Source organism: Ranitomeya variabilis, chromosome 4 (assembly GCF_051348905.1).
Source record: "Ranitomeya variabilis isolate aRanVar5 chromosome 4, aRanVar5.hap1, whole genome shotgun sequence".
Taxonomy (NCBI): Eukaryota; Metazoa; Chordata; class Amphibia; order Anura; family Dendrobatidae; genus Ranitomeya; species Ranitomeya variabilis.
The window spans coordinates 440,102,218-440,127,507 of record NC_135235.1 but is presented as its reverse complement, the minus strand read 5'-3'; the positions used below and the strand labels follow the sequence as shown (position 1 = coordinate 440,127,507).

The following is a 25,290-nucleotide window of genomic DNA, read 5'->3' as shown; positions in this document are numbered from 1 at the left end:
ACATATGCACAGCAAGTTGTTTTAACATGGTTCTGAATATGTTCACTCTTTTTGACAGTTTTGTACTTTTACAGACGGGTTTCAGACAGACCCCACATAAAAAAAGACCGTATTGCTCCTACAGTAAGTCCAAAATTCGAAGTGTGGCATAGAGGTAAAAAAGAACATTGCTGTGATCTGGACTTGGTCAAAAGTTAGTGTTTGCTGGATTCCCTCAGAATCCCCCATCTCAATGCAATGTATGCTAATGCATGTCTCATTATTACAACCCCCTTACGTATGCAGTATTAGGGCACACAGACATTACACAGAAGAACTATATAAGCATACATATATAAGCATACTGTCATCATTCCTGCAACTTACTGACCTACAGCTAATTACCTGAGTATAAATTCTTACCATGGGATGTACTAATGACTGAGAGTCAACCTTATCTTTCACAGAATTCATGTATCCGTAAGGACTATCCTGAGTGTAGCTGAGGTCTCTCCCAGCCCATAGGAAATTATCATTATCTGGACTCTGAATGTTCTGAATTTGAAATTCTAGCTCCATCTCAGCCTCAAGTTCAGCCTCCTCTTTGGCTTCTTTGTTGCTTTCTTCTAGATGTTTCATCAATACCGCAATCACCACATTGACTAAGACAAACTGTGCTGTCAGCACGAAGGAGACAAAGTAGATTGGGGAGATGACCGTGTTGTAACAGGTAGACTCCTCGTTGCAATCACGCAGTGTGTCCTAATTACAGAAATGACATTCATGTTATATTCCACATTAGTAAATATGCTCTCCTACTGTGTCACGTATTATAGATGCTTTTAGGAATTTATTTTTCTCTACAACATTCTCAGACAGGATACCAATTCACATGATAAGTAGAACCACACAAATTAGAAATGTATACATTAGAAATTCTCAAACAATAGAATAAATGTAAATCCTTATTTAATTATATAAAGTTAAAAGTCCACTAAGTAAATTAATATCAAGTTTTTAGTATAGGTGTCTTCTTTCAATATGCACTATGCACCAATGGGTGAAAAATGTATTTTATTATTATTTTTATTATTATTATTATTTATTGTTATAGCGCCATTTATTCCATGGCACTTTACATGTGAGGAGGGGTATAACACACATATATCACAAAGTTCATGCTGAAATTACATGCATGATCATATATCTAAAAGATAATGAGATAGAGAAACAGTAGGGTGGTAAGAACTTGAATTCAAGTCTCCTCCTGCTGGAATGGCACCTAGTCCTGATGTGTGTTTTGGCATCAGCCTTCGTCAGGGGCGTGGCGACAGACCATCAGGAGAATACATTTAAACAATGCCGACCCAATCAGAGTATTAGGTTTTAAAAAAAACACCGGACTAACTGCGGCTCATAATGACGCACCCACTGCAGCCAGGTGCATCACATGCCACGTCAACCCTGGGGCAAGTGATGCAAGTGCGGCGCCCCAGTGTCCTGGTCGTCGCAGTGATGTCAATATCCTTTCAGGGGAGAAGTGATGTCATGTCTGAAGGCAATGAAAGACAACCACATTCAGGTATCACACACATGCAACATGTTCACACTCCAGACCAGAAGGGGGAGCTCTAAGCCTGTTTAGGGTGAACTCCCCTATTTAACATCCTGATCTGGAGGGAAAAGGAGTTCAGTTCCTGTCAGGCAGACGGAAGGAGAGGAGCTCTGCTGGCATGAAGTGCTGCAACTCCTGGGAAAAGACACTAAAAGGTGAACATACTGCAGAGATGGTGCAGGAAAGCAGAGCACAGGAGGGGAATATCAGAGGGAGATCAGCCAGGAACAAACTGCTCCCTTCTGAGGCGCAGAAGCCGGTAGCCAGGAACACCGAGGGAGCAACTGTCTAAGCCTTGCTCCATAGACCGGCAGGACAGTCAATTCCACGTTGGCTGCCCGAGCTTATACCTAGGAGACACGGTGGCAACTCGTGGGGGCCGGGGCGTCTCTAGGGTCCCTGTATAAAGCCTCAGGCCATCAGTCATACGGGTTTGTCCTATCCATACCACCTGGGGACAGAGAGGAAGAAATAACATCTAGAACATCTACAACAGTTGTGAGGACCTTACCGAGAAGCTCAGCAGGGAGGTACTACAACACACAGGCGCTAGAGGAAGGCTACTGATTTCCACCTGGATAAGGGGACTCTGGAACTGCCTTCAGACTGACTGGACTCTGCCTGCCCTGTGATCTGGCGCTCAGAGCTGAGGATACCATCTGAAGTCTTCAGTGAACAAGGTAAGAGACTGCAAACCTGTCTCCTCATTCTTTACTGCACCTTGCCCATATACAGTATAAACTCTTTTACTGGACACCCCTGAGGGCCACGGACCGGGTCAGCCACCGTGACATCCCCCGAACCGCAGGACCCGGTGCCGGGTCTCCCATTGCCCTACTCTGGGGGCGATCCACAAGCGAACTCCCTATTACGGTGTTCCATGGTTCTGTACTGACGAGGGGCAGTACCATGAAATAGTGTCTGCAAACTGAGATTTTGGTTTTAGCTTTTATCTGAAGTCATATTTCAAGGCTTGTTAGAGGGTCAATATTGACTTTTAGGATTACTACTTCCAATAGGTGGCACTAAAGTTCTAGTCCTCTTCTTCTCTGAAGAGACAATTTGCATATTTCTTAGAAGAGCATTGCAAGGCTTAAAATTTTCCTCACCTTGGCATGTCAGGCTTGACATGTCACTCTCGCATGGAGGGACGTCGCCCCTTGGACCTCCATCTACAGTGATACGCTTTCATAGTAGTTTCGAACATTGAAAGGGAGTGAGTTTGATTAAATGTTTTGCCCATTAAGATAAATATGTAGATTAGATATAATATAGTTATTATAATTTTAACATTGTAGTTTCATCTTTTAGATCCAAAAATCTTTACTTGAGGCTGCCATATATGAGTGCACACATAGTCTTCTGCTAAGCAAGATGTGTATGATTTATGGTAGCTGCCATGAATGGGAGTTAATAGTTTATCGGAAACCCCTCATACACATTAGACATGGCTTCTAAGCTCGCAAATAATTACAGATTTGGCCAACGGTCTACTGGGCATGGGGGGGGAGCCATGACAGATGATTGTCGGGGGAGTTTAGGTAAGTCATTCTCAAAGGCCGGGGACACACACAACGTATAAAAAAAGGTCAGTTTTTCACGTACGAGAATCGCACAAATGCTTCCAAAACAGTGATCCGTGTGCAGTGCGAAGATGCGATTTCCTCGCATCAAATTATCCGTGTGACATCCATGTGACATCCGTATGGCGAGATTTTCTCGCAGGCTTGCAAAACCAACATCTAATGGATTTTTCGGCTCAAATGTTCGTTTAAACATATATACAGTATATATATATATATATATATATATATATATATATATATATATATATATATATATATATATATATATATGCAGCGCCCCAGAGTCCTGGTCGTTGCAGTACTGATGCTCCGCCGCTAAGGGGGGTGATGGTACGTCTGATGGCACTGAAGGAGTTCACCTGACCAGGTATCACAGACACCAATACACTTCATAGTCTGGCCTCCAGGGGGAGCAAAGGGCACTATGTATTAGGCCACTCCTCACAGTCTGGTAAAACTGGGGGTTAGATAGAAAGTTAGACAGAAAGCTGACTGGGTTGGAACCAGGCAACATCCTGTGGCAGAGGGTGTTGCAGGGGAAGATTCAGGGGGGTCCCTGTCAGGGGTGGGATCCTGACAGAGGCCTAGCGCACAGAAAGAATGTTACAGGACCGCGCCTGCACTTCATTGTGGCGGTACCCCAAGAAAGGACAAGAAGCGAGGTTTATTGTGAAGAGTGAGAAACGAGATCAAAGCAACAAGGAGAAAACACCAGTAGGAGTCGTGCTGTAAGATCGAGGCAACATCCTACTGAGGCGTGTAGCCGGTGGCCAGAAACGCCGAGGAAGTACTGGCTCCAAGCCTTACTTCAAACCAACTGCAGGACAGTCAGTTATAGGCGGGCTGTCTCACCTAAATCACCTAAGCAGACATAGGGGTCAACAGTGGGAGAGGGGCGACTCTAGGGTCCCGGAAGAACTCCAGGCCTACCCGTCATACGGGTGCATCCTAGCCATATCATCTGGGGGACGGAGAAGAACATCAGAATCAGTTGTGAGGGAACATCAGAAACACACAACAGTTGTGAGGACTATCCCGTGGTGCTCAGCAGGGAAGGACTACAACACACAAGCGCTAGAAGGAAGGCACAGATTTCCACCTGCAAAGGGAACTCTGGAGGTGCCATCGGACCGGCTGGTCTCAGACAGCCCTGTTAACAGTACTCTGGATTGAGGATCCTGAAGTCTGCAGTAAAGAGGTAAAGAGACTGCAACCCTGTGTCCTCGTTATTCATCGTACCCTGCACCACACATCATCATTCTCAACTTTTACTGGACGCCCTTTAGCAGGGTCACGGACCGGGTCTAGCCACCATGACAATCCCAGAACCAAGACAGAGAGGCCCGGTACCGGGTACCCCACGGCCCTGCGACGGTGGGGCGCTCCATATATATATATATATATATATATATATATAATGTATTTATATTTAATTCAGCGCAAGATATCCTAAAAGCCGGTAATTCAATTGTCAGCTTTTCATTTCTCCTTCACAAACCCGACAGGATATGAGACATGGTTTACATACAGTAAACCATCTCATATCCCTTTTTTTTTTGCATATTCCACACTACTAATGTTAGTAGTGTATATGTGCAAAATTTGGGCACTGTAGCTTTTAAAATAAAGGGTTAAATCATGGAAAAAATTGGCGTGGGCTCCCGCGCAATTTTCTCCGCCAGAGTGGTAAAGCCAGTGACTGAGGGCAGATATTAATAGCCTATTAATAACCATGGACCCTCTCTAGGCTATTAATATCTGCCCTCAGTCACTGGCTTTACCACTCTGGCGGAGAAAATTGCGCGGGAGCCCACGCCAATTTTTTCCATGATTTAACCCTTTATTTTACAAGCTACAGCGCCCGAATTTTGCACATACACACTACTAACATTAGTAGTGTGGAATATGCAAAAAAAGAGGGATATGAGATGGTTTACTGTTTGTAAACCATGTCTCATATCATGTCGGGTTTGTGAAGGAGAAAGAAATAGCCAGCAATTGAATTACCGGCTTTTCTATAGAACACCGCTGCGTATTTCTCGCAAGTCACACTGCTGGTCCGTGTGTAATCTGATTTTTTCGCGCACCCATAGACTTGCATTGGCGATTCTCGGCCGAGATACGCTGACAATCGCAGCATGCTGCGATTTCACTTGGATCCTGAATACGGCCGAGAAAATATCGGATGATGGGAGCTGCCCCATAGATTTACATTGGGTCGAGCGCTATGCGATTTTTTCTCGCATTGCACTCGTCCGTATTACGGTCTAGTGTGACCCCAGCCTTAGACTGCTCATCTCTCTACACTCTCTTATCCCTAGAGAACAAAGAGAACACAGTAGTGCTCCACAGGGTAAGTGCAAGATAGCTGCCTGCAGAACCATTGCTTAGCCAACAACTTTCTAAAGTGTATGGGGAGCCTAAGCATTCTGAAGTGAAAAAGAGTTGCCATCAGAAAAACGGACATCTGAATGAGTCCTAAGACTGACGATTCAGATGTCTGTTTTTCTCGTACGAGTACAAGCCTTGTTTCTCACGGATAAAACTCATACCTGTTCACATGTCATTGTATTTTTATGGACAAGGTGATCGGCACAAAATCAGAGACAAGTCTGATTTTTATTCGAGTCTCAGGTAAAAGTCGCAAATTCCAGTCTACGGATCTGTGAAAAATCAAACCGAACTCGTGTGCTATCTGTGTGCTGTCTGTTTTTCCTGGCCTTTTTAAGAGGAGAGAGGCTTGAGAAATGTCCATCAATTAATTTTTGTAATCCGAGAAAAACTGCTGAAACTCTTGTGGTAAAAACTGAAACAATGACCAAACTCTGTTGAAAAAATGAACATGAAAACATTGATGAAACTTGGACCACTTTTTGCGTACGAGAAATATCACTGACATCTGAATGAGCTCTTATAACTATAATGTCGTGACTCTTGTGACCCTACAAAATCTAAACCGCAAAGCTATGATGTGTGCCACAGTGTCTAGAGTGAAAAACCAAAATATTTTCTACATTTTTATGTGACAGCTCTTCACAGATTATAGTAGATCACTGGATTTCCCACCAGTGATAAACCCACAAATCAGTTTATCGTCGATGCACCCTTCTAACAAAAAGGTGTCATTTTCTTCAATAGGAGCTGAGTTGCAGTATGCTAGAGCGCCAACAACACAGAGCATGGATCTATGATGTTTTGTCTTAACTTATATCTTTCCGTCCTAAGACATTTCACTGAGAGGTTTCTGTGGGACTCCTGCCGATTTACCCATCTCCTCTTCTCATGATGTTATTTATGAGATATTCTAATTCATTTATATCTTAGGGCTGGTTCACATGAGCATAAAAAAAAAAATTTGTTCAGAGTTTCACCCAGAAAATTGGGATGATTATTTCCACACCTGTGATCCGTGTATGCTTTTTTTTTTTTTCTTTTTTACAGCAGCAGCTATTAACTCCTTCACAACCTTGGGATTTTGCTCCCCCTCTTCCCAAAGCCATAACTTTTTTATTTTTCTGTTGAATGGCCAGTGTGAGGGCTTTTTTTTTTGCGGGTTGAGTTGTACTGTTGAATGGCGTATTGATTTTACCATATAGTGTACTGGAAATTGTAAAAAAAATTCCAAGTGCGGAGCAAAAAAGTGCAATTCCACAAATTATTTTTTTTTACCATGTTCAATAATTGCTAAAACTGACCTGCCATGATTATTATTCAGGTAATTTCGAGTTTGCAGATGCCAAACATGTATTGGTTCTTTTTAATTTAACCCCTTAGTGACGGAGACAATTTTGACCTTCATGATCGGGCCAAATTTTTGAAATCTGATTAGTGTCACTTTATGTGGTAATAACTCTAGAACATTTCAACAGATCCCGGTGATTCTGAGACTGTTTTTAGTGACATAAAATATCAAAAAGTTTACAAAAAAGTTTAAAATTTCTCCATTTTTAAACTTTTAATTTTATGCCCTAAAATAAGATAGTTATGCCACACAAAATAGTTAATAAATAACATATCCCTCATATATACTTTACATCAGCACAAGTTTTTATTAGGAAGTTAGAGGGATTCAAAGTTGATCAGCAATTACCGTATATATGCGGCGCGCCCCCACACCGCCGCAGGGCCGAGGGGATACCCGGAGCCGGGCCTCTGGGTCTCAGTCTCGGGGTTGTCACGGTGGCTAGGCCCGGTCCGTGGCCCTGTCCGTCAGTGGGGGACGTCCGGTGTAATAGGTGGTAGTAATGATAGCGGTGGAGCGGTGCAGTTGTGGGGTGTAAGTCGCGGTAAATAACGAGGACACCAGGTTGCAGTCTCTTTACCTCTTTACTGGAGATCTCTGAGTCCTCAGTCCAGAACACGGTTCACCAGGCTACACAAGTCCGGCCGGTCCAATGGCACCTCCAGAGTTCTCCTCTCAGGTGGAAATCTGTGCCTTCCTTCTAGCGCTATGTGTTGTAGTCCTTCCCTGCTGTGCTTACGGAAAGTAACCCCACAACGGTTGTGTCTGTTTCTTAAGTTCCCTCACAACTCGATTTGATGTTCCTCTGTAATCCACCCCTTCCCTGTATTCAGGTTGGAATGGCACCCGTTTGTCAGGTAGGCCTGGAGTTCTTCCGGGACCCTAGAGTCGCCCCTCTCCCGCAATTGCCCCCCAAGACTTCATAGGTGATATGTGGTAGACAGCCCGCCTGAGACCGACTGTCCTGCCGCTGTTTGGAGTATGGCTTGAAGCTGTATTCTAATCCACTCCCTCGGCGTTCCGGCCACCGGTATTGCGCCTCAGCAGGGTGCTGCCTCTTTCAACAAAACCCCTGCTGGTATTCTCCTTCTGCTTGATCTCGTTTCTCACTCAGCACAATCTATCTCGCTTCTAGTCCTTTCTTGAGTCCCGCCGCTTCCAGGAGCCTGCGCGGACCCGTTACGTTCTTTCAATGCCAAGCCTCTGCCAGGATCCCACCCCTGGCAGAGACCCTACAGTCTCTCCCTTCACAACACCCCCTGCCACAGGGTGTTGCTCCGTTCAATCCCGTCAGCGTTCTCTCTAACTTCCTGCCTGACCCCCAGTTTACCCACTATGGTGGGGAGTGGCCTAATGAATAGCACCCTTAGCTCCCCCCGGAGGCCCAGCTGTGAAACATATTGGTGTCTGTGATACCTGATTGGAGGAACTCCTTCGGTGCCATCGAACGTACCATGGCTCCCCTTAGCGGCGAAGCCACAGTACTGCAACGACCAGAACTCTGGGGCGCTGCACTCCCCCCTGGTTAAACACAGTACTCCGGGACTGGGAAGAAAAACAACAATACAGATTAGTAAACAGACATACAATTTTGTTGAGTGCAAAACAATAAGTATACTTGAACAGGCTTCCCTTTATGGGAGGTGAGGACACTTTTAACGTTACAAACATGGTCAACATTATAAATTACAGGCTATGCATAACTCCCGTTACCCAACCGGGTATTCTACTTAGTGCAAATTCTAGAACAATAAATTAACATTGCCTTTAAGAAACATACACTCTTAGTTTACCAAAGGCCTTCCTATAATCACATTACAGGGTAAGGTAACTTCACATTCTCCTACTTTGAACCTGCAGGACCGCCTGTCCCTATGGCACCAGACCTACTGCCTCTCCTTTCTTTTACAGGACCGCCCCGTTCAGCCAGGGCCTACTGCCTTTCGCTACTATACATGGTATAGACATAACATTCCTTTCGTTTAAAGAACTCTGAGCCAGCTCTACTCGGCTCCTTTAAGGACTCACTCTCTAACCCCTACGGGTTCATTCTCTGTCCTTAGTAGCAAAGTAACTTTCAATGGGGACGCGGGGTTTACCTTCTATCCTCACCTTCATTATTACTTCGCTTACTTTCAACTATGCAGACCTCTATCTCTACCCCTACGGGCTCTCTGCATCTTTTCTTTCTGCAAAACATTATTTAGACATTTCAACAATTTCAACACATATAACTTAACATGTAAAACAGTTACATTTCTTTTCAAGGCATCATTATGGCATTACTGTTCTGCAACAGTATCTCTCTCAAGTTCAGTTTCTCACATCCCCTTTAAGAGGAGACCAAGTCTTTCTAAGGTAGCTCGTCTTCTCAGCCTACCGGCCCATGCAAAGGTTCCGGCATGGTATCTTCGCAAAGTGTCTTTAACTAGAACCGGTAGGAAAGGTATCTTCACAAAGTGTCTTTGGCTCAAACAAATAGGGCAAACATCTTCGCAAAGTGTCTTTGGCTAAAACCAGTAGGGTGCACCTTTAAGAAGGTGCAAACTATTTACAAAGGAAGTTCGAATCATGCACAGTCCATGATTTCTGCAGTTCGTGTAACTTTTGTGCAACAACTTCAGAAAAGGAAAACAAACAAAGAGGATCCCGGGTTAACAGAGGGATCCATTAACCCTGGGCGGGTTTAGCAGCAACTCAAAAGAACAAATAGTAACTATTTACATTTTCACAAAGTGACTCTTCTTTCAGAAGTTTCCATGAGGCGCCACCTGGCGGGCGGACCCCTGCAATCCAGGTTTCAGGTCCACTCCCGCTGCCAGATACACCCCATGGGTTCGGGTCTGTTGCACGACCAGGTCGTGCGCGGCGATCAAGGTCTGTGTTCCCACTTCTCTCTGTGCTGGCACATCCGGAACATCGGTCACTCGAAGGGGCACCTCCTTAGGCACGACAGTGGTGGCGGCGATCGGGTGGCAGATCGCAAGTTCTGTGGTCAGGCAGGTGGGGCCGACCAGGGTGGTTACAGATCGGTCACACGGCGGCACTTTGGCCACAGGGGCTGGTTTCTCTTTCTTGTAGACGTTCAGAGCGAACCACCCCTTTTCCCCAAGGTGCCGGGTGTAGGTAACACTGTCTCCCGGATAGAGGTCTCGATCGGGGTGACCCTCTCTAAGGTGTGACTCGACATCCCGTCGGTTAACAAAGACCTCTGCGTATAGCCCCGGTTCTTTAATGAAGCCCCAGCCTCCTTGGAGTTTAAAGACGGTGATGATGCCCTGCCTGCGCGGGGCCTGGTGAGTGGTGGGGTCCTTACGGGCCCGGTCCTTGACCGCCAAATCTTTTTGATGATAGGCCTCCCGTTTAGCCTGATGTGTTTTCTCTTCCTCTCGCCACCGCTGTTCTAGCTGGATCTGGTATTCCTCCCAGCTTAGGGCCTGTACCATTTCTCCCTTCTGGGTCTCCACCCCGGGGAACCCCATGAGATTGGATCCAGGGTTCACCCAGCGGCACACCGTGCGCTCCGCGCTGACCTCACACGGCAAGGGAGTAGGGGTGATTGGGGCTCGCATACGGTGTTCCATGCCCGTGGCTTCCTCCCATGGTAACAGGCGCTGAAGTCTATGGGTCCCCGGGAGAGGTGGTGCTGCTACGGGACCCACTAACACACCCTCTGCTAGTGGGGTAGGATCGGCGGACTCACCCACTGGTACAATTCCACTTTCCGCGACAGGTCCCGCTGGTTCTTCCAATGTCCGGGAATCCACTGCCGGTCCCACCTGATGCGGGGCCTGGATTCTTACATGCAGTTGGAGGAGCTGGTTATATAAATCCTCCATCTCGGCTCTCAGGAATTTGGTGTTATCCACGGAGGACAATCTGCTGGGCTCAGCCGGGTAGTCAGGGGAGACTTCCACTTCAACCCCGCTGTCGGGTTCGGAGCTGCTGGCCATAGCGTCCTCCACGTGGGTCGCTTCCTGGTCTTTTTCCCGCTCTCTCCTGCGTGAGCAGTTTCGTTTTCTCTGCCTCCGCCCCCCATTAAGGATTAGGAGGCGGATCTCTGCTGCTGACGGACACGTCCTCACTGCACAGAAATATTTAGACTGGGCGGCCATTATTCTTCGCGCTCTCCAGCTCGTCTACGCCCACTCCACGCCCCTCTTCTCTTCCTGCGCTTTCCTCAGCGCTGCAATGGCGGCGGATTTTGGCGGCAACTGGCACAGCACACAGTCTTGCAATAAAGTACAGTCCAAGCACAATAAATCACAGTCTCTAGGCACACATGACCTGATTCCTCAGGCTTAAGTAGATCCTGTTCGTGACGCCAAGTTTGCGGCGCGCCCCCACACCGCCGCAGGGCCGAGGGGATACCCGGAGCCGGGCCTCTGGGTCTCAGTCTCGGGGTTGTCACGGTGGCTAGGCCCGGTCCGTGGCCCTGTCCGTCAGTGGGGGACGTCCGGTGTAATAGGTGGTAGTAATGATAGCGGTGGAGCGGTGCAGTTGTGGGGTGTAAGTCGCGGTAAATAACGAGGACACCAGGTTGCAGTCTCTTTACCTCTTTACTGGAGATCTCTGAGTCCTCAGTCCAGAACACGGTTCACCAGGCTACGCAAGTCCGGCCGGTCCAATGGCACCTCCAGAGTTCTCCTCTCAGGTGGAAATCTGTGCCTTCCTTCTAGCGCTATGTGTTGTAGTCCTTCCCTGCTGTGCTTACGGAAAGTAACCCCACAACGGTTGTGTCTGTTTCTTAAGTTCCCTCACAACTCGATTTGATGTTCCTCTGTAATCCACCCCTTCCCTGTATTCAGGTTGGAATGGCACCCGTTTGTCAGGTAGGCCTGGAGTTCTTCCGGGACCCTAGAGTCGCCCCTCTCCCGCAATTGCCCCCCAAGACTTCATAGGTGATATGTGGTAGACAGCCCGCCTGAGACCGACTGTCCTGCCGCTGTTTGGAGTATGGCTTGAAGCTGTATTCTAATCCACTCCCTCGGCGTTCCGGCCACCGGTATTGCGCCTCAGCAGGGTGCTGCCTCTTTCAACAAAACCCCTGCTGGTATTCTCCTTCTGCTTGATCTCGTTTCTCACTCAGCACAATCTATCTCGCTTCTAGTCCTTTCTTGAGTCCCGCCGCTTCCAGGAGCCTGCGCGGACCCGTTACGTTCTTTCAATGCCAAGCCTCTGCCAGGATCCCACCCCTGGCAGAGACCCTACAGTCTCTCCCTTCACAACACCCCCTGCCACAGGGTGTTGCTCCGTTCAATCCCGTCAGCGTTCTCTCTAACTTCCTGCCTGACCCCCAGTTTACCCACTATGGTGGGGAGTGGCCTAATGAATAGCACCCTTAGCTCCCCCCAGAGGCCCAGCTGTGAAACATATTGGTGTCTGTGATACCTGATTGGAGGAACTCCTTCGGTGCCATCGAACGTACCATGGCTCCCCTTAGCGGCGAAGCCACAGTACTGCAACGACCAGAACTCTGGGGCGCTGCATATACTCGTGTATAAGTCGACCGACCGAAGTATAAGCCGAGGCACCTAAATTTGCCACGAAAAACTGGGAAAACTTATTGACTCGAGTATAAGCGGGGTATGCATTGTCCCCTCATCCCTATCCTGGTATGCATGGCTCCCATCCCTGTCCTTTTATGCATGGCTCCCCAACCCTGTATGCATGGCTCCTTATCCCCATCCTTGTATGGATGGCTCCTTATCCCCTATCCTTGTATGCATGGCTCCTTATCCACTATCATTGTATGCATGGCTCCTTATCCCCTATTCCTGTATGCATGCTTCCTATTTAAAAAAAAACATCCTACTTACCTTCACTGCGCACCCTCACTGCATCTCATTCCGGCACCAGCAGCTCTTACGGCCAAGCGATCGCATGTCCCCGCTCATTAAGGTAATGAATATTCACTCCACGCCTATGGGTGTGGTGAGAGGTGAATATTCATTACTTTAATAAGAGGGGGACCCGTGATCACTCGGCAGGAAGAGCTGCTGGTGCCAGCCAAAACGAGATGCAAAGAGGGCGCGCAGGGAAGGTAAGTAGCATGTGTGCTGGAAGTCAGCGGCAGTGGCTGTAACTATGCGCTATAAGAAAAATGAATATTCACTGCCAGCGCAGTGAATATTAATTTCTCTTTAGCAGTGGGCACAGGCTTTAGCTGCAGCTGCCAGCTCCTGCCTAAGTGAACTGCTGCTCCCCCTCCACCACCATCTTTCTGGGACAATGACTCGAGCACAAGCCGAGAGGGGCGTTTTCAGCACAAAAAATGTGCTGAAAAACTCGGCTTATACACGAGTATATACGGTACTCAATTTTCCAACAAAATTTTAGAAAACTATTTGAAGTTATATGACAGAAAATACCTAAAAGTGGCATCATTCTAAAAACTACACCCTTCAAAGTCCTCAAAACCACACTCAAGAAGTTTATTAACCCTTCAGGTGCTTCACAGGAATTAATGGAAAGTAGGAGTAAAAAAATACCATTTTACCCTTTTTCACCAAAATTTAGCTTTAGCCCCCAAATTTTTACTTTCAGAAGGGTAATAGGAGAAAATGGACCCAAAATTTGCAATTTCTCCTGAGTAAGCTGATACCACATATCTGGGGGTAAACCACTATTGGGGCACACAGCAGGGCACGGAAGAGAAGCAGCACCATTTGACTTTTTGAACACAAAAAAACGCAAAAATGACTGGAATCGATAGCGGATGCCATGTCGCATTTGGAGAGTCCCTGATGTGCTTAAACAGTGGAAACCCCCCACATGTGACCCCATCTTGGAAACTAGAACAGGAATCCCTCGAGGATTTTATCAAGGGGTATAGTGAGGATTTTAAACCCAAAGGTACTACACAGAATTTGATAACATTGTCATCGTATTGAACATATCGTCATTAATGTTAAGGGCAAGTACTCGCTACTCGAGTTTGCATCGGGGTGCTTGGATATGCACCAAGCCCAACCCCAAACCTAACCCTAAGCCCAACCCGAATCCAAATCCTAATGGCAAGGAATGAAAGGAATAAAAATAACAAAAAAAATAAAAAAATAAATCTGTCTAAGGGGATGACATGGGGGGAGTGACATACTAATTTTTGGCTTTTCATCACTGTAATAAGCTCTATCACAGTGATCAAAAGGAAGCAATAGAATAAATTCCTGTTGCTGCCATGCCGGCTGTTTTTTTTTTTTTTTTTTCCAGGAAGAGCAGGCGGAGGCCCGAGAAGTGGAGCTAGAGGGCCCAAGGGATGGCAGAGGGACCAGGGGGAGGAGCTTGTGGATTCTGTCTCATCAGATATGTATATCATGTCAGAAGAGAGAGAAATGTTTTTAATAGCTGGGACACTTTTTTATACATTGCCGTTATTCATTCAACGGCGATCACGTGATCTGGAACGGAAAAACTGTCTTTGATTGTGTTCTTCAGGGTCTTAGCTACTGGAGCTGAAACCCCGGAGATTTTCTGACTCTGGGGGGGTGCAATGAAAGAATAAGGGACCTTAGCGGCTGCTGTTTTAATGCGTATCAGTGGTCATTACGGGGTTAAGTGGTGAGCAGACTTTTCATTGACAGCATTTTGGGGTAATTACATTGTTTTGATCGGCTGTTATTACATTTTATTGCAATGTTGCGGCGACCAAAAAATGTAAATCTGGCGTTTTGATTTTTTTCTCATTATAATATTTACCCATCAGATTAGTTGCGTTTATATTTTGATAGAACGGGTGTTTCTGAACACAGCAAAACTAAAGATTTGTATTTTTTTATTGTTTTGCTTTGAATGGGGCAAAAGGGGGCTGATTTGAACTTTTTTTATTTTTTAATTTTTTAAATATCTTTAAAACATTGTTTTTCTACTTTTTACTTGTTTCAATAGTCTCCTCTTCTGATTGTGGCGATGAAAGCCAGCTATGGGTCCTGCAGACCCCCCCTACAGACCCCTGGTTGTCATGTCACCCATCGGCGCCCCGCGATCATGTGACAGGGTTTGTGACGTGCTTCCTGTTAAGGCAAGCTATGTGCCCCTGTCAGTGATTGACAGTTGCATTTAACAAATCAGCTATCATATGTCGGAAAAGATGCAGGCTCAGTGTCGGAGCCCCCATCAAATGCCAGGACACGACCTATGATGTACCTATACATCATAGATCGTGAAAGGGTTAATCATTTACAAGACCATTTAGGCTATGTGCACACGATGTATTTTTGATACTTTTTTACGCACGTAAATGGTCCAAAAACACAATGGAATACTTATGCAAGGTAATGCAAGGACAATCCTGAAGTGTTGTGCACATGATCAGTAAATTTCCGTCCATATTTGCAGCGTTTTATTTTCTTCAGCATGTGTCTTATAGATGCCTCTCCATTACTAACCTGTGGCCTTGATGCCACCTGACAATACAAAGGTGACATCAAACCCACAAATATGAACCCCACTTGCCACTGCTACAGGGCAAGTGGGAAAAGCGAGGCTAAGTGCCAGAATTGGCGCATCTATTCCTGGGGCGGCTGAGAGTTGATGTTTTTAGCCTGGGGGGTGCCAATATCCATGGCCCCTTCCCAGGTAATTAATATCAGCCCGCAGCTGTCTGCCTAGGTTTTGCTGGTTCAATTTTATAGGGGGACCCCATGTCAATTTTTTTCTGGGGTTCCCCTGTAAACTAGCCAGTAAAGGCTAAGCAAACTGCTGTAAGCTGATATTATTAGCCTGGGAACCTTTGGCTATTGACTCCTTACCATAAAATTAAAATCAGCCCTCTGCTGGTTATGAAAATTATGCTGGAACCCACTCAATTGTTTTTTCAAATTTTTGGAAAAATAAACAGATATTGCATTTCACGCAGATTTCTGACAGTTGCTTTTTTGTTACAGCATATGTAGGTTAATTATGTTAATGCTCCTACATAGGCTCGTGTGTGTGTGTGTGTGTGTGTGTGTTTATTTAATATTAATGAGGGTATCTGGCTGAACAGGTTGAATAAGGAAATAATATCACAATTCTTTTTAATAATATATAATTATTTAGCTCTATGGATTTCCAAAATGCATGAAAAAACCACATGCAAAAATGCATAAAAAATGCTTAAAAAAAGCATGTATTTTCACCATGCAGAAATTTCTGCAAGGAAATACGCAACGTTCGCACATAGCCTTACAGTTTCCTAAGTTACAGAACTGCAATGTACCCCTAAAAATCAGATGCTTATACTGAGGCTCCGATTTTTACACACCCATACACTTGAATGGGTCTCCTCTGCTTCATGGATGAAACAAGTGCATCTTGCGATTTTTTTCACACGCAGATTTGATCAGTTTAAATAATTGTTCATCTGCACTGCCCTATTGAATAACATTGGTCCGAGCGCTGTCCGTTTTTTCACAGACAGCACTTGTCATTGTTTACTGTCATGGTTAGGACAAGGTTGTCCTGTGTTCTCAAGGGTTAATGTTCTTAGCCTCTCTTTCAAGATGGGAGGGCTATTTATACTCGCTCCTAACCTGGTATCCTTGTCAGCTATAGGTTTTTCTGCAGTCTGTATGCTTGACCTCTGAAATGTGTGCTGCTTGCTTTGTGTCTTGCTGTCACCTGCTTTATTCTCTTTCCTGGATTTCTGACCCCTGGCTTGGCTTCTGACTATTCTCTGACTCTCCCTGTTGGTATCTTGTTATCTCCTGGCTTAGACCTTGGCTAGTTTCACTATTCTTTTATGCTTGCCCCTAGTGATGTGTCGTTCTCGAACGAGCCGACACAAAGAGCCGGCTCCCTGCTGTGAACGATGGGAGCCGGCACGCCAGTGAGAGCCACTAAAATTCCTGAATGGCTCTCACTAGGTGTAAAATCCCGGGCTTCGGCATGTGTAACTCCGCCCACCTGAGCAAAACACTGCCCACTCTTCAATTTAATTGGCGCTAAGAAGTGGGCGGAGTGTCTGCGGTAGGTGGGCGGAGTTTCGACGCCTGAACAGATATTCAATAGGGATCCATGTAGGATCCAAAAAGAGCCGTTTTGTGAGCCGAAAGAGCCGGCTCTTTTTGGTGAGCGGAGCCATGAGAGCCGGATCACCAATAAGAGCCGGACTGCCCATCACTACTTGCCCCTTCTCTGTTTCCCCAGTGTCTTGCTCCGCCCCCTACTCTGTCACATGATAGTAGGTCCTATTGCTTTACCTGATCACTCTGTCTCATGTGAAAGGTCCCGTTGGTGTTCATTTTAGTTACCCGGTTTCTGACCTATCTCTGTTGCTGCTGGGTGCAGTTTCCCCTGCAGCATTATTACCCGGGTATCGTGACATTTACGAGTTATAGGGCACTTTTTGTACTGACGGTACAATTGTTTATTGTCTGTACAAAAGGACTAATAGAAATTCTAAAAATATGATGCAGAAAATATATTATTTATGAAAATTTGCAAAATATGAACTTCCAATGATGGCTTTTAAACATTTCCATGTCTTTCCCTCAGGGCTGACTGAACTTCTATAGAAATAACTCTTAATGAGGAAAGCAAAATATCAGGGGAAATGTTCAGTAAGAAGTAAGGGTTCCTCTATGCAGTTTGAAATTGCACTGCAGAAATCAGGAACTTGCAGTACTGAATCATTAAAATGCCATAAACGTTTAGTCTATGGATCCCTATCCCTGATAAACCCAATTATAAGAGCAGAATAATCTCACCATACCATGGGGATTATTTCCATAGAGGGGCACAAGAAGAGAATAGAAACACTAATGGAACCTAGTTTCAGTGAGTTATGTATTTTCAACCCATTTACAGTTTGTAATAATCTGCAGCTGAAGAGGAGATACATGAGATCTGTCCAATGTTAGTGTATACCGTACAGCTAAATCATTCAGTCTAACATCAGTGGGAACTGATGAGAGATGCTGGATTTTCAAATATTCTTTAAAATTGGAATTCCATTGAAAAGTGCTATGTTCTTCTAACCAAAAAACATGCAAGGAAAAGGATCCCACATAGAATGTGGCAAGTGGTGCATCTTATCCACAATAGAGTTATAATTGCTTAGTTGCAATACCAGACACAACCAATAGACAAGAGAGGAACTGTTTAAAATAAACAAAAAGTAGTTTCTTACAATCCTGAAAATCTCAAATAGGTATTCTCAAGTTTGAAAGTTACCTCTTATCTATGGATAAGGAATCACTTCCCTGTTGTTGGGGGTCCGACGGCTGGGACACCCATTATCCTGAGAACCAGGGCTCTGAAATTCACCATTTGAATGGAATACTGGTCAATAATTCACACTACTGCTCCATTCATTGTTAATGGAAGATAGCTGAGCATTGCGCTCCCAGTGGCCAGACCCCATCTATTGGGAAGTTATCCCCTATTCTACGGATAGGGGATGGCTTCCAAACTTGAGAATACCTCATTAATGGCAGGCAGGTCTTTGCATATATGTACCAATAAGCCACGGAATAAGGAAATATTTATTTTATCAGCTCATTCCAGTAAGGCCGGTTGCACACTTCTAAAGCGCTGCCGTCTATTGAAGTAAATCTGCATGTATTCACTGAACCGTGTGGATTCACCGCATCCAATACATTCTATTGGTGAAATTTTTCTTGCGGAGACTCGTGCATCTGCAAGAGAAAGTGACATGCTGCAGTCCTGAAAGAAGCGCCGCATGTCAGTGTCCGCAGGTGATCCACAGGCGACTGTGGACTCATAGAGAACATGGGATTTCTAAAAATCCCATCCACTATGCTGTAACATCTGAACGCTGTGGGTTTGACGCTGCATAAATACGCAGCGTCAAGCCTGCAGCAGTTCCTGATTGTTTGCACTTACCCTCAGTGTCAATGGGAAATACAGATATTCTTGGGTAATATCATGTAGCTGTTTTCCACATACTGGCCTAACACTCCCATGCCTGTGCTTCTACATCTGGAATCTCAGAATTTAAGAATGGCAATGGTAATTATTGGCGGTTTACCAGATTAAGGCAGTATAACTAAACACAAGGTTATTATTTGTATACATTTTCCAAATTTTAATCCTGTACAAGGAACTTGCTTAACAATATATTGTACATGTCAAGTATTACCAGTTGGGTCCAACCCCCGGGACCATTTTAAAGGTCCCAGCCCAGAAATGTGACAGTTTGATGGAGGGCTGGGGCCCTGTCCAGTCGGTACTGCAGTGTAACCATTTTGACTTGAACAGTCGGAGGTGCAGTCCTGAGCACAGACACAATTGTAAGGATGTCTTTGCATCCCCTTCATACTGATGATTAATAATAGCCAATAATTAATAGCTACATGCCTTAGTGTGTCCTGTGTAGGTTTGTAACTAAAATACTGCCGCCATGTGGTTGGATGACCACATGGCACACAAAGGCATTTTTGTACATACATGGGTTAATAGAGGGGGACACCTAATTGTATATCCTGTAGAGAGTGGGTGGATATTAATGGAGAATAATGCAACACTACACACTAACCAGTGTAGTGGAGAGCAGCTCGTGCTACACTAACAGTCAGTGCCCACATCGACACGCTGTCCAAGAATGTATATTGTGAAGTGGGTGATGACAAGCAAGGGAGGGAGAAGGAAGCCGTCTCATCCAAATTCATTCCACTGTGACTTGCGACAAGAACTCTGCCTTAAAGGGGTTTTACGGGACTAATTTATTTGTTTACTATGGGCCTAAGAACTAATAGACAGGTAGTTGCTAACTACCTTCTTGTCCCGCTGAACGCTTATCTCTGCTGGCTCTGATGGGTCACAGACCGCTCCTGCCAGCGATTCGGCTGACACCATGTCAACAGAGCAGCTACTTCTCTTTTTTCTGCTCTGTTGATATGGCGTGACTGCCGATATCATGTTGATTAACAGCTAGCTCCCTACTGCCTAACTGTATGAGCTTTCTGTCAATCAGCATGATGTTGGCAGTCACGTCCTATTGACACAGCAGCCTGGAAGAAGAAGAACTGCTCTGTTGACGTGAAGCAGCAGAATCACCAGCAGAAGTGGTCTATGACTGCTCTGAGCAACTATCTACCTGTCAGTTCTTAGGCTCATATTAAAAAGAAAAAAAATAGTTCCGGAAAGCCCCTTGAAAGGGACTCTGTCAGCACAGAATGACTGTGCAAACCAAGTACAGGTGCTTGTTGTACCGTTGGTGAGGCCAAACTGTTCAGTACACCTTCCACCAACTTGTTTTACATGTATTTTTTTCCTTCTCTGGCTCTATAACGCCACAGCTGTCAATCAAAGAGGTGAGGGAGGGGTGGAAATAGAAGGAATATAAGTGGTAGATGGGAGGGTGCACTTAGATGTTTGGCCGCGATATGATGCACCGAGCGCATGTAATGAGCAGTTATTCTATGCTATCAGACTTCCTTTAAGTGAATGCATTAACTATTGCAGTCACCGTCCTGGGACTGGTGAATGACTATTATGAAATGTGACTGTAACAAAGCACAGAATGATATAAATAGTGGATATATAGTAAAATTACTCAGGTAGTTAATTTGGTTAATAGGTTTTCTGTACAAGCATTTACATGCTCACATAATTTCAGTGTTTTTTTTTACCTTCATAATCCCATTCCAATTATCGCCTGTAGACACTCGGAAGAGAGTTAGAAAAGCCATTCCAAAGTTTCTAAATGTGGCATGTCTCCCAAGACCTTCACATGGATGATAGTCATCACACTCTATGGAAAATGCCAAGAGCAGATTAAAAGTGTGTTATTCTTCAATCCCAGTAATGTCATCATTTTTCTGTACACTTACCCAAATCACCAAACAATTCAACCCCCAAGGCAGCAAAAATGAAGAATAGCAGCATAAAGAGAAGTCCCAGGTTCCCCACCTGTAAGGATGGTAAAGACATACAGGTATCAATGTGTGAGACTCACTTATAGCAGAGCTCTCAAACCTGTGGCTATACGGCAGTCACAATTAAACTACAACTCCTGGAATGTCCTGCAACCTTCATCTTTCATTTGCCATATCATATGGTAGACATGTTTTTAGGATTGCAGTAACTACTATTGACTTGGTCAGAGTATAAAAGTTTTCTTTTAAGTAATTCTTATTCTTTAATATTCTTCTTTGTAGGTTTCTGTATGCTGCCATATGGTGCCTCCAGCAGAAATAAACATCTGTATAAAATCTGATGTGTACAGTATGGCTTCAATTGGTGCTGTTTTACGGCTTTATACAACTTGGAGTTTACGTGAGCTCTTAGTATGCCACTGCAGCAAATATGGTTTGTCTTTTCTGTACCTGAGGAAGAGCTTGTAGAACTGTATCCAGCAAAGCCCTCATCCCAACAGCCATCTTCAGTAACTTCAGGACTGCAGGATTATAGCAAAATTATTACAAGGGAACTAAACAAAAGCAAATGCAATACCAGATACAATAACAGTATTCTAAAGACTTAGATGGCGATCTAATTGTAAGTGGTGTATGTGGGGGAAGTTTGGGCACCCCTGGTCAAAATTACTGTTATTGTGAATAGTAGAAGACCCCATGGCTGCTGTTTTTTGGCACAAGGATAGAGGAGGCTGGGTTTTTATAAAGATGGGAAATTTGTGTCACCTGGCCTTTTCTAACAATGATAGTGAACAAGCCATGACCCTGACAGGCTAATTAAGGTCTGAAACCTTGGTCCAAGTTATTTGAGCACACAAATCTCCAAGGGTGCACAAATATTTACATCAGCCCATTTTCCTTTTTGTAATTTTATTTTTTAAATGTCAAAAATTACAAAATACATATATTTTTTGCCTAACATACAAAGGAAATGTCATATTTAACTTCAGGCCTTTTAGAGATCATTCATTTCATCTTCAACTTGCTTAACTGTTCACAATAACAGTAAATTTGTCTGGGGGTGCCCAAACTTTTACATTTCACTGTATAAATGAAAAGCCGGACTCATGATGGCAGAAAGGGCTATAAATTATTATGCTTGTGTACTATTAGCATATGGACGTTTGCAAACAACAGTAAGGCCGGGGTCACACGAATCTGTCCTAGTCTCCTTGCTGAGAGTGTTTTCCATATGGTCATCTGTGTGTAATGCGTTTGCAATGCGATGATGCGATTTTCTCGCACCTATGTATCCGTATGACATCCGTATGGCTTTATATTTCTCACTGCTTTTCCCCATTGAATTTAATGGCTCAATGGGCTGAAATGAGGAAAATATGTGTGTATTTCTCGCAAAACACACTGATGGTCCATGTGGTGTCCGATTTTTTTCTCGCATCCATTGGCTTGCATTGGCGAGACTCGGGCGATATACGCGTACAATCTCAGCAAGCTGCAATTTCACTTGCACGTTGAATACGCTTGAGAAAAAATATGGTGATGGGAGCTGCCCCATAGATTAACACTGGTCCGAGTGCCCTGAGATGTTTTCTCGCATAGCATTCGTCCGTATTCTATGCTAGTGTGTCTCCGACCTAAGGGGCTCTACCGGTAGATGTAGGGGAAGTGGGAGAGGAGTATAGCAACAAAAGTCCCTTAGTAGCTATCCAAGTCTACTGTATCTAGAAGTGAAACACCTGGCGGCAATTCAGCATGTGAAAGTTGGCACAAAACTGTAATGTCACACTATTTTTGCATATCTCTTAGCTGAGAAAAAAGGTTGGGTTTTTGCCATTATCACACCAGAGTTAGCAAAGCTTAGTGAGGAGGGGGCTGGCAACTTTATTCTAATTTACTCCACCAAATTGGAGTAAGTCGAGAAAAAATATCCTTCAGTTCATGACTGGAGTACAATTCTTATGCTGTTACACTGTAGCTGTACAATGTGTCAAATTAATTAAGAGGCGGACATCTATTAAAGGGATTGTCCAGGCACATGTGTTTGATGACCTCTCTATAGGATGAGTGTGGGTCCAACATCCGGCGCTCACACCGATTAGCTGTTATTTTGCTCAGGTGGCTGGATGTGAATACTTTGAATGGAGCTGCACTCAGCAGTTTTGTTCAAAGTGTGGGGGCCATGGCCATTTATGCAAAAAACTGCAGTACAGCAACTGCCCTCATTGGCTGCTATACATACTAAATGGAGCTGAGCAATAAATAGCTGATTGTTGATGACCTATTGATGACCTATCCTGTAAATAGTGCTATCCTTTGGATATGCAATGTCTTTTTTCTGCAGTTACTGTATAGCACTATCCTGTAGATAGGTCATCAAATACATATGCCCAGACAACCCCTTTAATGAATTTGGTATCTTACTCCGCTGGACTCTTCATCCAGACTGATGTATAGAACATCAGTCTTGATGAATCGGTTGAGTAGTGTTTGCTTAGTCCTGTAGTAAAGCTTTACAGGAACAGCGATCGATACATAATTGGACTGCTACATGCTGTACATCATAAACTAATATTACCCTCGAGCAATTAGATTACGTACCCCTCGCAATTCTCAGAACTCTCATAATGCGTATAATTGTCGGGTTTATAGGCAATGATGCATTCACTTCAATTTCTTCCAGTGTAATACCCATGATTGAAAGAAGAACAATTGCTAAGTCCAGTTGATTCCATCTGTAAGACAGATATTTCAAGAATAAAAAAATTGCTAAATGTTGCTAGTAAGATCTCCGAAAAATAAGGGTCTAGCTGCTGAGATGTCCAACTATGAGCTGATATCTGTAACTCAACTAGTAAAAAATGTTTACAGGGGTTTTCTAGGTTGAAAATATTAATGGGTTATTGTTTGGATTGGTCATCAATATCCAATCAGTGGATGAGTCAACTCTTGGCATTCCTGCTGATCAGCTATGTGAAAGTTCTAACAGTCACTGTGCGCTGCAGCCATTTTTGCTCTGTCCACCTGTCTACACAGTAGCGGCTGTGTTGGGTATTACAGCAGTGTTCCATTGAAGAGAACGGGATATCGCTGCAATGCCCAGCACATCTGATACTATGTAGACAACACTACCATACAGCATAAAAGGCTGCAACGTTTACCACGTGTCGCTGCCCCTTTAAACAACTGATGGGGTACCCAACTTGGAACCCTACCAATTGGATATGGTAGGAGATATCAATTTTCTAAATGTAAAAAAAACTTCTCATTCCATCAGCACTGTACCCAAGAACATTAATCCGTATACCATATCCATTAAAACCAATGGGCTGTTTGGAGATGTAAATGTGAGACATTGCTCTACCAGCTCTCTAAACCAGTTAACTCCTTTACGAAAAAAGTCAATGACATTTTCAAAAGTGAAGTCTTAATAGGACCTGAAACCAGATCATGTCATGTTAAAGAATTACATGTACAAATGTCATTACAATTTTTCCAGCGAGGTGATGAAGATGGTAAGCTGTTTCATAATATTCTCATAAACAATTACTTTTTTACCTGAGCTTTTGGTTCTTACAAGCATCCTAAACTTTTATAGGTGGTGAATGCTTTGAAATTCCCTCATTTGCATACAATGGCTTGTGTTCTGGGTTTGATGTTTCATTAATGAGCTAATTTTTATTTCTACACCCCAGACATTCTCTATTGTTTCACAATGGGAAAAAAGTAGAAAAGAGCTCATAGTCAGTAGAGGCTGTATAGGAATATGGTGCCTTTTACTGATCACTAGCTCTGATTGCATTGCTCCCAGGGCAGCAGTATATAATGTACCATCTTATTTTAGGGGAGGTGAAAGCTTTCAGATCCTCTTTCGAAGTGGCTTACAGAACAGTATCACATACTAAATTTGTATAGTTGCAAATGAAAACCAGTCCTCTTGTGGATAAGGATTAAAAGGTGTCGAATACACTTAATAATTGTGTCATCCTGCATGTGGTCCAAAAGTTTAGCTAAGAATAATTCTTGCGTCTTTAGGGAACTTAATATGAGTCTAAATATTAGTTTTGTCACAAGCACTTTAGACTCAACTCCCAATATGGCACATGCTGTTAAGTAGAAAAAGGTCTATAGTTTTATTTATATGGCGCAAGCATATTTCGCAGTTCTTTACAATTTCAAAGGTATGTGCACAAACAATATCAGACATTACAGAGTAACACATAGTTCTACAAATCACACAGGAGGAGAGAGGAGATTAGAATCTATGAGGAAATCGAAAGACACAAAAGGTAAGAAAGTGCTTATATTGTGCGGCCTAGCTATCAGTAAAATAAATAAGGGTATTCATTGAAGCAGCATAAAGTGATCACCTGCCAGTATCTGTTTATGTCCAGGTACAAAGGGTCATCAAGTGCATGGAGGTTTGTGAGAACAAATCATATAAAGGACCAGATTTTGGAGAAGTGTAGGAAGGGAGAACAGGGAATAGTAAAATTAGTGATTCTAAAGAAATGTGTTTTGGGCACTCTGAAAACTGTGGATACTGGGAAT

At 44.2% G+C, this 25,290-nt stretch overlaps 1 protein-coding gene across 1 annotated transcript in view; it reads right to left on the bottom strand.

Annotated features, from left to right (window-relative positions):
• The window catches only part of CACNA1G (calcium voltage-gated channel subunit alpha1 G), a 462,994-nt gene that overhangs the window by 75,523 nt on the left and 362,181 nt on the right, over nucleotides 1–25,290 (bottom strand). The window contains exons 29-33 of the mRNA XM_077251459.1: nucleotides 23,341–23,474; nucleotides 21,193–21,263; nucleotides 20,698–20,776; nucleotides 20,497–20,618; nucleotides 403–741 (exon numbers count right to left, since the gene is read on the bottom strand). Of these exons, the coding sequence (XP_077107574.1) occupies nucleotides 403–741; nucleotides 20,497–20,618; nucleotides 20,698–20,776; nucleotides 21,193–21,263; nucleotides 23,341–23,474 (745 nt within the window). The remainder of the gene's footprint in view (nucleotides 1–402; nucleotides 742–20,496; nucleotides 20,619–20,697; nucleotides 20,777–21,192; nucleotides 21,264–23,340; nucleotides 23,475–25,290) is intronic.